The sequence below is a fragment of the Sceloporus occidentalis genome, unplaced genomic scaffold (assembly GCF_023333645.1).
Source record: "Sceloporus occidentalis isolate IW3139 unplaced genomic scaffold, rSceOcc1.0.p SCAF_20, whole genome shotgun sequence".
NCBI classification, from domain to species: Eukaryota; Metazoa; Chordata; class Lepidosauria; order Squamata; family Phrynosomatidae; genus Sceloporus; species Sceloporus occidentalis.
The window spans coordinates 11,204,729-11,220,401 of NW_028317000.1; the positions used below are offsets into that span (position 1 = coordinate 11,204,729).

The following is a 15,673-nucleotide window of genomic DNA, read 5'->3' on the forward strand; positions in this document are numbered from 1 at the left end:
AACACACACACACATCCATACCTTAATATTTTTTAATCCGCAGATGGTTGAATCGGTGGCTAAAGAATGCCATGGCAATGGAGGACTGACGGTATACACTTCTGAATGACCCGGTCCTGGAAAGATGTGCACAGAACATACTGTATTTATTTCCACACTAAGGCTGCAAAGAAAAGGGCACCCAAGGACAGTGTGGCCAAATGTCATAACAACAAAGGAGGATAAGGCACCGCAAAATAGAGCATGCTCAATAAAAATGTCAGACATGATGAAATAAAAGCTCAAAACACTCATATAAATGTAAACGCATGCTTCTTAGTTCTGCTCAAAATGAGGAAATGTTGGAATTCCTTCAGGAACAGAAGGTTGGAATGTAGGACATGTCCTGGGGAAAAGGATGCCTAGTCACCCTTCCCAAGGATGTACTGTATATCCCATCTGCTGGTGAAGGTATAGATCACCCTTCCTCAGCCTGTCACACTCATACATGGACTACACATCCCATTATTCTCAACTAATATTGCTGGACTGGTTAGGGATGATCAGGGTGACCAGAGCTCCTCCTTTTCCAGGACATGTCCAATATATCATCCTTCTGTGCAGAAGGAATTCCAAAATGTCCTCCATTTTCAGCACAACTAAGAAGCATGCATTTACAGTTACCACTGAGTTTTTATTTGGTCACATACTCTTTTCCCCTTTTAATGTCCTCCAGTTGGCATTGCCTTGTCATTTGTGGTGTTGACATCCGGTCATCCTGGGGATGATGGGATATCTGTGGGTGGTGGCGTACTGCTGGGAATGATGGAGGTGACAGTCCCACACATCAGTATGCAAGGATGTATTAAAACAAATGCTCACAGGGAAACTATACCTCCCCATAGGGAAACATAGAAGAATGCTTGCCCATAGATAATAATAGGGGAATACTTGCCCATAAGAAAACATTGGGGAATACTTGCCCATGGGGGAAAATTGGGAAACACGTGCCCATAGGGAATCACTGGGAAATACTTGGCCATGGAGAATCATTGGGAAATACTTGCCATAGGGAAACACTGGGGGATACTGGCCCATAGGGAGACACTGGGGGATACTGGCACATAGGGAGACACTGGGGGATACTGGCCCATAGGGAGACACTGGGGGATACTGGTACATAGGGAGACACTGGGGGATACTGGCCCATAGGGAGAGACTGGGGGATACTGGCCCATAGGGAGAGACTGGGGGATACTGGCCCATAGGGAGAGACTGGGGGATACTGGCCCATAGGGAGAGACTGGGGGATACTGGCCCATAGGGAGAGACTGGGGGATACTGTCCCATAGGGAGAGACTGGGGGATACTGTCCCATAGGGAGAGACTGGGGGATACTGGCCCATAGGGAGACACTGGGGGATACTGGCCCATAGGAAGACACTGGGGGATACTGGCCCATAGGAAGACACTGGGGGATACTGGCCCATAGGAAGACACTGGGATACTGGTCCATATGGAGACACTGGGGGATACTGGTCCATAGGGAGACCCTGGGGGATACTTGCCTATAGGTTAAAATCTCTATTCCCGTGAGAATGTATTCTCCAATGCTTCTTTATGGGCAAGTATTGTCATGTGTTTTAGTACGTACCCAGAATGCAATGCAGTTACAGAAAAAAGGCTTATATTTATAGGGGAGGGGAAGTCAAGAGGGGGTCCTTTATATGTCTATGGCCCTATAGCTCACAGTCCCTACAGACTCAATGGAGAAGCAATCCATTTTGAAAGCGTTTTAAGAGCCACGGCTCCAGGCTATGGAATTCTGGGAATTCCATAGCCTGGAGCCGTGGCCCTTAAAACGCTTTCAAAATGGATTGCTTCTGCAGTGGGGTTTCTCCTTTTCCTGGCCATGTGAAGCCCTTGGCGAATGAGGGAACTCTAACATGGCGCCTCCCAAATTTTACCTCAGCGCCTGCCTCCAACATGGCGGCCAAAGCCTTAATCTCCCCTTTCCCGCCCTTTTAAAGAAAGCCAGAGCAAGAGCGCAATCTGGCCAAGTCACACTCTGCAAGAAGAGCAATAAGCACCTCAAAATGTGGGACCATGGTCCATAAAAATGGGGGACCTTTAAAAAAACGGGGGGGGGGGAAGCTAAAAGGATGAGCTTTCCTAGACTTCAATCCACTTCCTCAGGTTCATCTAGTCTCAAAAAGTTGCCACAAGATCTCTATATCTTTGAATTCTGTAAGTTTATACTATCTGAAAGAAGATGGCAGCATGCACTTTCATAGACTTAACTCTATTTCCTCAAATGCATTTAGTTTCAAAGGTGCTATCTCTATTATCTTTGAACTATTATCATTTATTATTATCTGAAGGAAAGAAATAGGCTGCACCAGCTTTCAAAAACTTCAGTCTATGCCTTTGGTGGAGTGGAAGGGCAGGGACAGACCTATACAGTATATGCTATTGGAGTGTGAGAATTCAAATTCCTTTGTGTATGGAAATGAAGCGGCAAGTCCAGTTTTAACATTTCATTTCCACACACAAAGGATTTTGAATTTGAATTGACATTCTCACTCACACACCCATGGACTATATAGGTCTCTCCCTGGCCTTGGACTCCACAAAATGCATCTGAAGTAGTCGACTGCCAACTTCTTTCTTTGAGTTAATAATAATAGAATTCAAAGATATAAACATCTTGTAGCACCTTTGAGACTAAATGCATCCCAGGGAGTAGATTTAAGTCTTCCAAATCTCACGCTTTCAACTTCTTTCTTCCAGTTAGTCTCAAAAGATGCTACAAGATCTCTACATATTCTGCATGGTTTATTTAGCTATAGTACGCATACTGTATTTAATTATTTTTATTTTATCCTGTCTTATCCTATTTGCAGCAAGGACATACTGCAAAGTAGACCCATTTCTCAAAGGGGGGGGGGGCAAGCAAACCCAGTGCTTTCAAAGTCACTCTCTCTCAAGACTCAAAAGCAACCCCCCTGAACACACCTTGCCAAATGAAAACCCGGCGATAAGTTCGCCATACTGTCAATGTTGTGTTGGAAATGACACGAAGACACACAGCAATGATAATGTAATGCCCTATGGACCTGGTTTCTTTTGCTGGTACACAACTTCCCCGTTTGTGCTAAAAAAAGGTCTCTAAATGTGTTTGGCTCTTAAATCATAATCGAGAAAAACAATCCATGCGAGTTGCCTTGTTCTGTATTGGCAGCAAAAGGGCACACATTGATAGTATCCGTGAAGCGAGAAAGCTTCTATCAGAATGAAACTGAACCTGGATTTATTTTGGTCTTTTAGTTGCTTTTTTATTGTGGTAATTTGTGGGGTTGGGGGACACACACAAGCCGGAAGCATTAAATGACACTTAAAAAGCCAGCGCAGCATCAGGAGGTTGTGGAATCAAGCGAATGGTTATTTATTCTAAAAATGGAAGTATTTCAATCTACATATGCCAGAATTGTTAAAGAAAGAGTTACAGATGTAAACAACCACACAGTTACATGTTCAATGGCAAAAACCCTTTTACTGGCCACTTAAACGTTTTACAGTTTGTAAAAACATTTACAGCCTGTTTCACTTTGCGCTTTCGATCTACAGCAACTAAGACGTACAATCATGAAAAAACACTAACAGATTTTAAACAGGCTGATTTTTTTTATACCTTTTGGGGAGAAGTTTTTACTGTTTATTTTTTTTCCTTTCCCTCTTTTTTTAATTTTTTTTTTACAAAAATGTGCAGAAAAAAAGACATCTACTAAAGTTGCTAAGATCTTTCGGTCTGATCATCTAAGGATGTTGTCGTTTTAGTCATCCCTCCAGTTTCGCTTTTTTATTTCATATCCGATTCAAACAGCTCCCAAAGCTATTCCGTTTTAACCATAACTGGAACTTTCTGAAGATATTGAAGTTAAGTTGGGCCCCTATGTTGGTCGTCCTGTGATTCCAAGATGTGTTTGTGCAACTGTTTGCAGACAGGCAGCACTCCATACGCTGGTTAAAGATGCCCAACTTTTCATAGCCTCAAACTATTACGGTTCCATGTGAGTGTAACTATGGAAGTTATTTGCATTCTCTCATACACACATACCCCTTTCTTCCCCAGAAGAATATTTTCTAGTGGCCGGAAGTGTTTAAAATACCAATTAACTTTGTTATAAAAAAAACAGTTGTCACACAATCACACATTCTTGAATACACACATGCAGGGAAATAGAAGAATCCTGCTTCTCTCTAACTCCTATATGTTTTGAAAAAAGAACAAGAGGGCTGAAAAGACTGCTGCTGCCCTCCTTCGATGCTCCCGCACCCCATCGCAGCCCTGTTTCAATGACCAATTTCTTCCAGAGCTGGCAGGCTTCCATGCTTTTATCTGGCTGGGATTGTAGGAACGGATGCAATCTTTATGGGAATGGAGACAAAAACTGCTTGCAAAAAACCAAAACGACCCCCCCAGAAATTTTGAATACCTATTCTTTAAAAAAACCCAATGTTTTAAGAAGAAGGGGAAAAAACCATAAAAGTTTGAATTTCAAACAGTGAATCACAAGGAAAAGAGGCAAATCTTCAATCCCTGTGGCTAGGAGAGATTGGATGCATTGAGCAAAAAGGTGGGACCAAAAATTTACACAATTGATGTCTGAGAAGGAAGGACGCCCTGTTGTTGAAAGCCCTCCCCCCAAAAAAATATTTGTATTGTTCTGTGAAGAGAAGCCAATGAAGAAGCAAAATTAATTGATCTTTAAGTAGCAGGATGGGAAAGAAGATTTCTCTCCGCTTCTCAGTCCTGCAAAACAACCAACAAAAAAACCCAACCTTGCCCTGAATGTGAGGCACTCAACCCACTTGGACATAGAAAGATGTTTTCTTCTGTCTGCACAATGAAATGATCATTGAAGAGGACACTTAAGTTTATAGATGGACACTTCAGTTACGGGTGAAAAGTGGGAGCCTGTAACCTGTACGCCCAACTTTACGAGGAAAACACGAAACTTACCAAAGGCCAGGATCAAAAAGCCAACATTTTTCAAGCAAGGGTCATGCACACAACCGTCCCCCACCCTCCATTTGCAGATTCTCGTCCCCACACCCATCCTTTCCTATATACAGAGGCTACCAGTTTATAAAAACTACACGCACAGAATGATTTCTGCCTCCCCCCAAAACTTGACTATATAAAACCTGCCGTTTCAGCACTAAGCTCCTCAAAAAAGGGTGAAAGTTAACATGCTAGCACAGTTTTGCTTATATACATTTTAGGTGCTAACAACGAGAAGATCTTGCAGAAACCCTGAGAAAAAATGTTCCTTCTGTTCACACTAAAACAAAAACAGGGGATGGGGAGAGAGGGAAGGGGAAGAGGACAGATACTATGCAGAGATGAAAAAGGGGGGCAAAGTAAGTCTTAGGGAGAAAGGATTTGCGTACAGAAAGTCCCCCAACTTGCTTTGGCCAGGGGAGAACTTGAGAGCTTGGCAAATTAAATCCCTGTACTTCCTTCTCTGAATGGTTTGCCAGTATGCCCCAAAACATTCTGGGCAAGACACCTGGAAAAACAGGGAGAAGCTTAGGAGATACCTCTGACCTGGGATCTAGGATGCCTAACAGGCCTCCCAGCAATTCACTGTCTGAAAACACAGGATGGTCTCGGAAAGGCAGGGAAAGAGGAACGCTATGCCACCTCTTTGCAGATACAAAATTGGAAAAGGGTTTCCTTTTGGATGGGAAGGTACGCCACCGTCGTTGCCCTCCCATGGGAAAAAAGAGTGGCCCATAAAAGCCCTACATTAGTTTTGGTTTTGAAAAAAAGTTTTTAAAAATGCCAAAAGATGTACCCACGGCCAAACGTTCCCCATTTGCACCTCCACATGCTGCCCCTGCCCCCTGAAAGTCCTGCGCCCCCTTCCCTCCGCCCAGCCGCCAGTCCAGGTGTTTTCTCACATTTTCCTGCTCAGTCGTAGGTGGTGCTAAGTGTGCCTCTCCTCTCTGCACAAATTTTGATTACAAATGTCTAAAGTAAGTTCGAATTTTTTTTTAGAATAAGACAATATTCTTTTCAACAAACTTTTTAAAAAAATTTACAATTTCTTTTTCACCCCCTCCCTTCCCCTCCCGCCCCCCAACCCAATGCCACTCTTCCCCCAACAGCCCTGTTTTCCACTGCTTTGTGTCTTGGGAAGTGGTGGAGACTCCCCCTCCATAGCACTTTGCTGCTTGGCTGAAGGGTGGAGACTGGGTAGGGTTTCACCGGTATCCTTGGTAGCCGTAGTAGTTCCTGTAATACCGGTCTCTGTCTTGGTAGTAGTTCTGCCACTGAAAAGGACAACGGAAGCGATCATTTTCCAGCCACTGGAGCCAACTCAATGTCTCCTCATTGACTTGAAAGAGCAGCAGTCAAAAACAAAACCACAGAACTACTTGATATATTCCTGTTTGACTTGACAGGATTATATCTGGAAATCCCACCAACCTTTCTGTGGTATTCATGTTACTATGCTAGGCTATATTTCTGGTTAGTTCTATTGTTGTGAATCTCACTGGTATTTGTCAAATTTTATGGTGTTAAGGAGATGATGCTCATCCATTTTTATACGGATCATTTATTTTGTGTTATTATACTTGGCATTTATTGTAATGTCTGCATTTCTCATTTTGTAATTAGATTTATTTTGCAATTACTTTGTTAAATCTATAAACAATATATTGATATTTCACTTATAGTATATCATGAACATCCTCTCATAGACTCTCAATTCTACTGCTGAAGAGTGGACAGACACATATATTATGTACATATTTATTTATAAAATGGTGCAAATGGTGTGTTCAACTAAAAAGATCTTCCCAAAGATTGAGGAATTGAAGCCTGACAAATGTCACCAAGAGAATGAGCAATGGAGGTGGACTTGGAACTGAGGCTTTTAGTACAAAGATTTCCCACCCATAATCCTCTTTTATGTTCCAGTCCATGCCAAACTAACAGGTTCCCATGGACAACCATGTGAACAGAAGATTAGACTAAACAAACCTTAGGTCTGATCCTTAAATAATTTTAAAGAAAACCTGGAATCTAGCTCACTGTTTGGTCCCAGAGTTTATCTGGTCACAAACATCTGCCTATCATCCAGCCAGTCTCCTTTTAGTACAGATACAAACAGTGAGGTAGAGAAAACACAATAGAAAAAGATTGTAACCAGAAGATAAGAATGCCACTACCAACAGGAGTCTTCTCCAGGAAGTACTCCAACAATGGTCCAAAACACACTGCAGAAATAATCCAGTTTGAGACCGCTTTAACTACCCTGACTCAGTGCTAGCGAATTCAGGAAATTGTAGTTTATTGTGGCACCAGAGCTCTCTGATAGAAAAGCTCAAAGTCTCACATAACTACAGTTCCCAGAATTCCTTATCATTTAGCGAGGGCAGTTAAAGCAATCTCAAACTGGATTATTTCTGCAGTGTGTTTTGCATCAATGTGTAAAATCCTGCTCTAAAAATTCTTGGTTCACAGATACTGACCTCTCGATTGTAGTCCCTGTAATAGTCTCTGTATCTGTTGTACTCATAATCACGTCCGTAGAAGCGATTGTAGTCCCCCCTGTATCTGTCATAGAAGTTACGATAACCCTGAAAGTTAAATTAGTAGATTAGACTCATCAAGTTCCTTGTTCTGTATCTAATGGCATAATGTGCAGGACTTGCCTGGCATTACTCCTGTCCTTCTAGGTTGGCCAGCCTTTTCCTACACCTTTGAGGCTACAATGCTTAAGTGCTACTAACTTCTAACTGCCTGTCATTTCTTGTTTTTGAACAAGATTGGGGAATATACTATAAAAGAATGCAGAACAAACAATGTTATAGACAGCACTGTCAATGGGGAGGAATGATCACAGAATCATAGAGTAGGATGAGACCTCAAGGGTCATCCAGTCCAACCTCCTGCCATGCAGGAATATACAATCAAAGTATGATGATAGGTGCAAGCTACCATCTTTGGAAACCCATGTTTCCTAGGACTCCTTTAAAGAAAAAATGCAAGATTATCTCAAATTGCCAGACTAGAAACTTCAAGGTATGATTAAAAAATAGAAAAGTAAAGTAAAAGGAAACTCTCATCACTATCTCTGCTTACCTAAGTTAACACATCAAACTTAAGGAACATTAATCCAAAGGGGTATACTCACGCCTCTGTTACCAGGTTGCCCCCAGTACTGCTGCTGCTGCTGATGTTGCTGCTGCTGATGTTGCTGCCCATAAGCCCGATGATTGTACCCTCGACGCTGGCCACCAACTGAAGAAAGCACAGAAAGGAGCACAGAAAGGAAAGGGTCAAATGGTGGTGTCGGCTAAGTGAGAACATCAAGAACTCTTGTTGCAGCCAAGTGGTTAGCTGACCTAGTGCCTCTCTTGCTTGTGAAGAAGCAGCAGATCTTTATGGCATGAAGAAACCAGGGAACATGAGGGAGGGAGAACACTGAGCTACATTGACTTTTATAGAAACCAGGGACCAAAAACGCAAGAGAGCATTTGCCATTTACAAAAACACTACAGGATCAACAAATGCTTCTAAAAGAAGACTGCCGGTCACTTATGCATCACTCCCTTTCCTAAATCTGCAATTTGGGGTGACATAAGGGAAGACTTCCCTGTTGACAAGGTGACTATTTAATGTGGACAAGTTGATGTCAAACATGTCCACTCATCCGTTAATTTGATTTCAACACAAACCCTTCTCCATTCCTCCCCAATCCTCTATTCCAAAGTATCACCCACTCCCACCACCCCATGCTCCACCCAATCTCCCATAGAGCATTATGCTACTCACACAGCAGCCCGGGGGGGTGCTGCATACTTGGTTGCCTGGGCTGAGCTGCCAAAAAGAAAAACAAAAATTGCTCTCAGTGAGAATTAAGACTGCCAAGTTTCTGCAAAGTCACTAGAAAAACTACCTGCTCTATTTCACAAGCTACAACTGCTATGGGCTTCAGTAAAATCTCTGGAGAGAACTGTTCAGAGTGAGGGAAGGAGATGTAGGAAGCAGTAGGAAGCAAGAATAGCAGAATGGCACCTATCACAGTATACAGTAAAGTGGGTATTGCATTAAAGGTGGGTGAAGGGGATAGAGAAAAATGCTATATAGTCAAGCCCAGAAAATTACTAAGCATTAGAATCAAACAAGGATAAAATCGAAAATGGTTCATTCTTAATCTGCCATGGGAGTCATGAAAGACTGGAGAAGCTTGTTCAAAATGCTTGCACAAATTGATAAATTCCATGTCAAGCTCTTCCCTGCTAGGACGCTACTTAAGACTGCTAGCTACTGTAAACTTTTAAGGAAAGGTAAAATACAAGCTAAACTAAAAAAACAGATGTGCCAGACTCTTACTACAGAACAACATAATGGAAACAGACTATGAAGAGACTTAAATACTGGCAAGAAGACCCTGAAAGAATTAACTTTTCTGGACTACAACTTTTAGAATCTTCCAGCCAGCATGGCTACTACTAGTCTCAGGGAACTAGTCTGGAAACTGCAATCCAAAAAAGGATTTTTCCCTCCCAAGCTCTGGTTGTATGTTTGGTAAGGGCGCTGAAAGCCACAGAGTCCCCAGTGGGCCATAAGTTGAACAGAAGCCCACAGTACTTGAGTAGTATCCCAAAGAAATTGGGCCATTAATACTTCATGGATTAAATGAGCTCAAACCAGAGCAAAGCCAAGTCCTCCATGTCCTTCAAGTTTGTACAAGTGAGCCTGAGCACAGGATAAGGTTAAACCCACAACTGCAAGAAGAAGAGAGTATACAAGGAATATGACAGCCACCAGAGCAAGAGGAAAGCAAGTGCTGCTCTTTTGGGACCTGGGCAAGTCCGCAGGCACTCTCAAGTGAGAGATAAGAATATACGTGTCAGGAGATTCCCTCCTCTACAGAGCAGCCCTTGACACCTTACCATATCCCTGGCCTCGGTTGCGATTCTGACGGTTGCGTTTGTTGCGATTGTTGCGTCTGTTTGTCCGCTTCTCAGAAGGTGGGAGCAATTTTCTGGCCTCTTCTTTATATTTGGTGACAAGAGGCTGAGCTTCTTCCTTTGCAAGTTCTTGGTACAGGACTTCATCTATGTAATCACACTTCTCCGGAAGAGAGAAGTTGGCTGAAATCAGATAGAAACAGATGAAGGAGGTGCATGGCCATTATAAGTTTGATCACTTTATTTTTTAGCTAGAAAATGAAATCACAACCCACAGCCATAAAACCATCTGCCTACTACCACTTTGTCCTGTGTTCCTTCAAATCCTTTGTGGAACCCACCTTTCATTTCTAGCATCACTGACTCCGGAACATCTTCACCTTCAGCTTCTTCCCGTTGTTCCAATCTCTCCTCCCAGTTCTCTTCACTGGGGACCATCACCATAACCTTGCGGATGAATCCCTTGAAGGGGAGAAGTTTCCGCCGTTGACCAGAATTATACACATTGCACTGAAATGGAGAAAGAAAATAATTGGGCTTTAAGACCCCAAAAGCATCATCTTGCAGTGATGATGAGAATTCATTAAGAAATTTCTTGTAAACACAATGAAGCACAGTGGCAATACAGTAAGCCAGCCTTTTCTAACCAAGTGTCTTCCTGGTGGCTTGAATTACATACATATATATCCCCACCGCCAGTATAGCTAATTGTCACCATTGCTAGGGTGAAAGGAGTTCTAGTTGAAGCCATTTGAGAGTGCCAGATCATGTTATGTTTATGGCCATAACAAATAATATAGAGTATCCACTGTCATTTCAAGCCAATGACCTCTCTAGCCCTGTTTAAGGCTTTAGAAAAAAACCTGGGAGAAAGAGCACCTTTATGAACAAGCTATCTGCTGATGATTATGAGACTGTAAGACTTCACATTACTATTTGAATGTAAAAACCCAAGAACCAGCATGAAGGATAAAACTAAAGGCCCAACGAACTCTGTAGCTTGTTTTCTCCCAATGAGAACCAGAAATCTCCCAACAAGACAGGATCACAAGAGCAGCTTCCTGCTAATGTTTCAAGCAAATGGAATTTGGAGACAAGTCTGAAGAAAACTTACAGCCACCATGAATAGTAAGTAGTGATATTTGTACAAATCTGACAAATCAGATTTTAAAGCTATCTTCATCCTCTCATTAATTCCATCTCTGAATACCAGCTGCTGACAATGAACAATGAAGGAGGACTGTTGACCTTCTGTTTTGTATGTGTTTCATGGAAATAGGTGTGCAGGAGAGGCATCTCATCCCTAAACACCACAAGCCATGGAAGCATGCCAGAGCACAAGCCACTGGCTAGCTATTGTGGGGTGAAGATGCTGGACTAGGAGGACTGTTGGCCTAATCAAAAAGTGCTCCTTTTTACAGGGCTTTGAAAAATTATTTTGGACTCCTGCAGCACACTTTGGTTTTTGCAATCAACTGAAGTACTGTTAAGTACTGCTAGAAGGCTCACTTCTCCCTCCCAGGAAATAAATCAAGCTGTTTGACAAATCAAACAAACACATTGCTGGACCAGAGATTATTTCTCTCTCCTTTAAAAGAACTGCCAATCAGTTGTCAAACAAGGGAAGCTCAGCATGGAGTGACCCACATTTCAATGACGTGCATTTAAATGCCTGCTTCTAGCTTCCTACTTTCTTCTAGCCATGAACATCTCATTGCCCTTCTCTGCCTTATCCCACCACTCTCCTTCCCTCGGTGCCTCTTTGCCACTGAAGCAAGCCATTTTTGGAATACAGTATTTGTCTGAAATGTAGGATAAAAGGATAAAGTGTAGGATAGAAAGTACAGTAAATAGTAAAAAATACATTCTTTTAAAAACAAACAAAAAAACCCACTCTATTCTCCCTCCATCTCTCTCAGACCTGCCTGTAATAAAAACATAAAACTAAGTTTTCTCAGAAGCACAATTTCACCAGCTCTAGAATACCACGTCTTAAAATATCCCTTCTTACGCACGGTTGTTTGCCATGCATTCTCATCCAGCAGCATACAGATAGGAGTAGACCCATTACAAATGAAGCCTTCCTCATTTACCCCATGACCAGGAAAGTACTATGTTTGAAACTTTTCATGAAGGATGTGAATTGCCAATCTCCTCTCCTCTGCCCCAAACTTTTTTTTTAAAATACCTGATCAAGAATGAAGTTCCTCTTTGTCCTGGGAGCAATCTGGACAAGCTTGCTAACACAACGAGCAGCTTGCTGAAGCAACTGATCTCGAGCTGCTGTTTCCAGTGCTTCTTCAGGTTCAAGACCCTTCGTCTAACAAGAAAACAAAAACATTGTGAGACAGAAAAAAATACATTCAACAGTAAATGGAGGAGATTATTGATACTTTCTAAGGAATGATTTGCAATGACAAGACACACAGAAAAATATATGTTGCTTTACACAATTAAAATTCAGATAGTGGTGATACTGATGGATGCTATTTTGTTATCTGGTGACAGCCTACATCACTGACTGCCATCATACTCTCTGTTGGTATTCTAAGTCACTTGCAGGTCCTCTCTTTCTGCTTTTAAAACTCTCATCTCCACTGAATTTGGTGTAGCTGGAATAAACACCCTTGCTGTTGAATACATGGCCACTGATGTATGAACAAAAGAGAGATTGAATCAAGAGTTGAAGTTTCAATCAACAGCCCCACCATCTTTTTCAACTCCCCCTGTCCTCTATTTCAGCTCTTTGAAACTATCTCAAAATTATAAACTGGAAGCCATTTAAGTTATTGTCTATCCCAACCACTCCAGATATTAACATCTATCATTAGATAGATTAATCATGACATTGCAATCAGAGTAGATTTTTAGGCTGAACTAAAGGTGCTGTTATTTACATTTAATGCCCTAAAATCATCAAGTGGAAGGCTAAAACTGTGCTTTTTTGTTAGGCATTTTGAGATGAGTTAGAGAATTGCTTCTCATTGTTGCTTTATTTTCATCTTCTTACGAATTGGTGTTACATTTGCTTCCTCATTGTGGCTTTACTGCTACTTTACTTTGCTATAAACTGCTCTGCAGAGCATTCCTGCCAACATCATTGTTTTGCAAATTTCAAACTATAATTCTCATCAGCACCCAAAACAGTTCAGGTAACTGGAGTTGTAGTCAAAGAACTCATAGGCACCAGGCTGGAGAAGGCTGTTCTACAATGTGCCTTATGGCTATTGAATACTGATGTGAAGCTGGATGTAGGCAACTATGGCTCACCAGCGGCTGACAACCCCCAGCAACCCTAGCCAATAAAGTCAATGGTGAGGGATTTCAGAATCCAAAAATCAGATATTTTTGGACTCCCAGAATCCCTCACTATTGCCCCCCCCCTGCTTTGGGTAGAGGGATGCACAAGTGCCCATGTGTACAGAGATTACTAGCAGCAGTAAAACAGCAGCTTTAGAGGCAGTCTCTATTATTCAGATACACAATGGGTAAGAATCATGTGGTCCTCAAGACACTGTTGGATAGCAACTCCCAACAACTGTAATGGGCATAACCAATGGTTAGGAATGCTAGGAGTTGCCATCCAATGAATTTGGAAGACTACATAACTCCAATCAAGTGGACAGACCCTCAAATTGTTCTTAATATATTAGTATTAGTGATCAAACACACATATCAACATGATTCACAATACAAAGTACGTCTAACAAGTTTTGTCAATGCCTGTGGAGAAAGGTGCTAATTTTAAACTGTTCTCTGGCTTCTTACCTTCATTTGGTAGAGAACTGTGTCGGTCCCCAAGATGTTGTAGCGCTTATCTCGATTCTCCTGGGTGTATTTCTGTGCCCAATGGGTTTTCCCACATCCTGGCAGCCCAACCATAAGCAAGACCTGGCATGTGGCAGGGAGGGAAAAAACAGTAAGCCAATCACATTACAAAGCTACAGGGTTATTGATGAAAGAATTATGCTCTTCAATGGCAAGATGGAAGAAACTGCCAACAGTCCATTAAAATTACCATGGATAGTCAGTTTTGGATAGCAGGAGGAATAATCCCTATACTCTTGGGTTATTCTTTGCATGCCAGCTGATAACACAGGAGTCCAAAGTTCTTTTTTTGTCATGCCCACTGATTTCTCTCCCTTTCATGATAGTTTTATTCTAAAGCTTTGTCTGCCTTTATTTCCTAGCCAATGTTATTTGCAATTTGTGAGTGTTTTCTGTTGTTTTATTTTTCTTTTTTCCACAACTGAGTGAGAATAGATTGCTCTTTCTGCTATCTAAGAATGACTATTTGTAAGTACCAACCCTTCATTCTCTGGATGGCATAGTTCAGGTTCACTGGCAGTGTTGCTATGTACTCTTAGGATATACCCAAGCCCTCCAATTAATCCAGATTTGTATGGCTGTCTTCCTCCTTTCTTACTGTAACACAGTGCACCTGAAAACAACCTGTGATGGCTTATACATGCATAACTTGTAAATGTCATTTGGTAGATCAACACTTTGGATGAATGTTGGATTCAATATTAAGAGTGGAAAGTATGTCTTGAAACATACACCAGTTTGGGTTCACTGACAGTGCTACTGTGTCTGACACTTGTCTCACTGAAGTTAATGCTACCAAAAAGGGTACCTTAAAGAGTCAGCAACCTTAGCAATGTCTTCCTTAATGATTCAAAAAGGGTCTTGGTTAATGCTTTCAAAACTAGGTTCAAGTCCCCCAAAAGTAGTGTCACAAACTCCCTATGCCTGACTGGAGGAGCCTTTCACATGTGGATGTGCAGACAAAACTACATCATCTAGTCTAAGAACTGTTCCTAAAGCCGCCACTTAAGGTGTCTGGTCTCATCCTTTCAGAATTCCTTTCAGCATTTTGTTCCTGGATTAATGAAAACAGGATGCAGCAGAATAAATACAAAAAGAAGGAGGGAAAGAGAAGAAAAGCTTCCATGCTTTAGAAGCATGCCACTAAAATTTGGATAAATGTGAGCAAACAGCCTCCTCCATCCCAAGAGACATATTGAAGGAGAGCAGCAGCATGCTTCCCTGTCTCAGCAACAAAGGCACATTTTGTCTCAGAAGTAAACATATAGCTTTTCACTCTTACATTGTCACCAAAGGCTGGGAAGGGAAGAGCAGAGAAAAACTCTTACAGTCAGTACTACCAGCGCCCAAGAAAGAATGCTTATATTACCTCACAGTCCCCTGGGGTTTTTGGTGGCAGTGGAGTGCGCACCCGATCCTCAACAGGAACAGCATGAATGAAAATGTAGCCCTCAGGAACGGGAAAGAAAGGCTCCTCTTTCTGGCCAAAATTCAGCTCTACCACACAGTTTTTGCACAGCACATGTGGCAGCAGAACTCTGTCACCAAGCATCTCCTTGTTGATCCAGAAGGCAACACCCAGATCTTCTCCATTTTTGGAGAAGGACAGTTCAACATTGTCACTCTCAAAGTTCTGCAACACAGGACATACAAGCATGAGATGAAGTGGATCCTTAAAAAACAAGCACATTCTGTTATCAAACAAACACATGCCCCTTGGAGACAAAGCAATGAAAGGCAAAGCTGGCTTCTTGCTACCTTACTTAGAAGATATTTAAAAAGATAAACCAGTTAGAAGGTATTTTAAGAATATTAAAGGGCATTAGGACATATTGAAGCATGCAATGCATAGTTATCCCCCTGGATAGAGTTA

The 15,673-nt window shown here is 41.9% G+C and overlaps 2 protein-coding genes across 4 annotated transcripts in view; both read right to left on the minus strand.

The window, feature by feature from the left end:
* The window catches only part of BSCL2 (BSCL2 lipid droplet biogenesis associated, seipin), a 32,832-nt gene extending 30,860 nt beyond the window's left edge, over nucleotides 1–1,972 (minus strand). Inside the window, exons 1-2 of one of the 2 annotated variants that reach the window (XM_089482842.1) lie at nucleotides 1,947–1,972; nucleotides 22–116 (exon numbers count right to left, since the gene is read on the minus strand). The gene's annotated coding sequence lies outside the window, so the exon portion shown is untranslated. Of the gene's footprint in view, nucleotides 1–21; nucleotides 117–1,633; nucleotides 1,664–1,946 lie in introns of those variants that run through there. The other variant, XM_089482844.1, reaches the window with a different exon arrangement.
* A 1,316-nt stretch (nucleotides 1,973–3,288) lies between these two features.
* HNRNPUL2 (heterogeneous nuclear ribonucleoprotein U like 2) overlaps nucleotides 3,289–15,673 on the minus strand; it is a 28,620-nt gene continuing 16,235 nt past the window's right edge. The window contains exons 7-15 of one of the 2 annotated variants that reach the window (XM_089483499.1): nucleotides 15,170–15,433; nucleotides 13,741–13,863; nucleotides 12,161–12,292; nucleotides 10,314–10,482; nucleotides 9,955–10,155; nucleotides 8,831–8,875; nucleotides 8,190–8,296; nucleotides 7,525–7,632; nucleotides 3,289–6,318 (exon numbers count right to left, since the gene is read on the minus strand). In XM_089483499.1, coding sequence (XP_089339625.1) covers nucleotides 6,250–6,318; nucleotides 7,525–7,632; nucleotides 8,190–8,296; nucleotides 8,831–8,875; nucleotides 9,955–10,155; nucleotides 10,314–10,482; nucleotides 12,161–12,292; nucleotides 13,741–13,863; nucleotides 15,170–15,433 — 1,218 coding nt within the window. In that variant the 3' untranslated portion in view covers nucleotides 3,289–6,249. The remainder of the gene's footprint in view (nucleotides 6,319–7,524; nucleotides 7,633–8,189; nucleotides 8,297–8,830; nucleotides 8,876–9,954; nucleotides 10,156–10,313; nucleotides 10,483–12,160; nucleotides 12,293–13,740; nucleotides 13,864–15,169; nucleotides 15,434–15,673) is intronic. The other variant, XM_089483500.1, reaches the window with a different exon arrangement.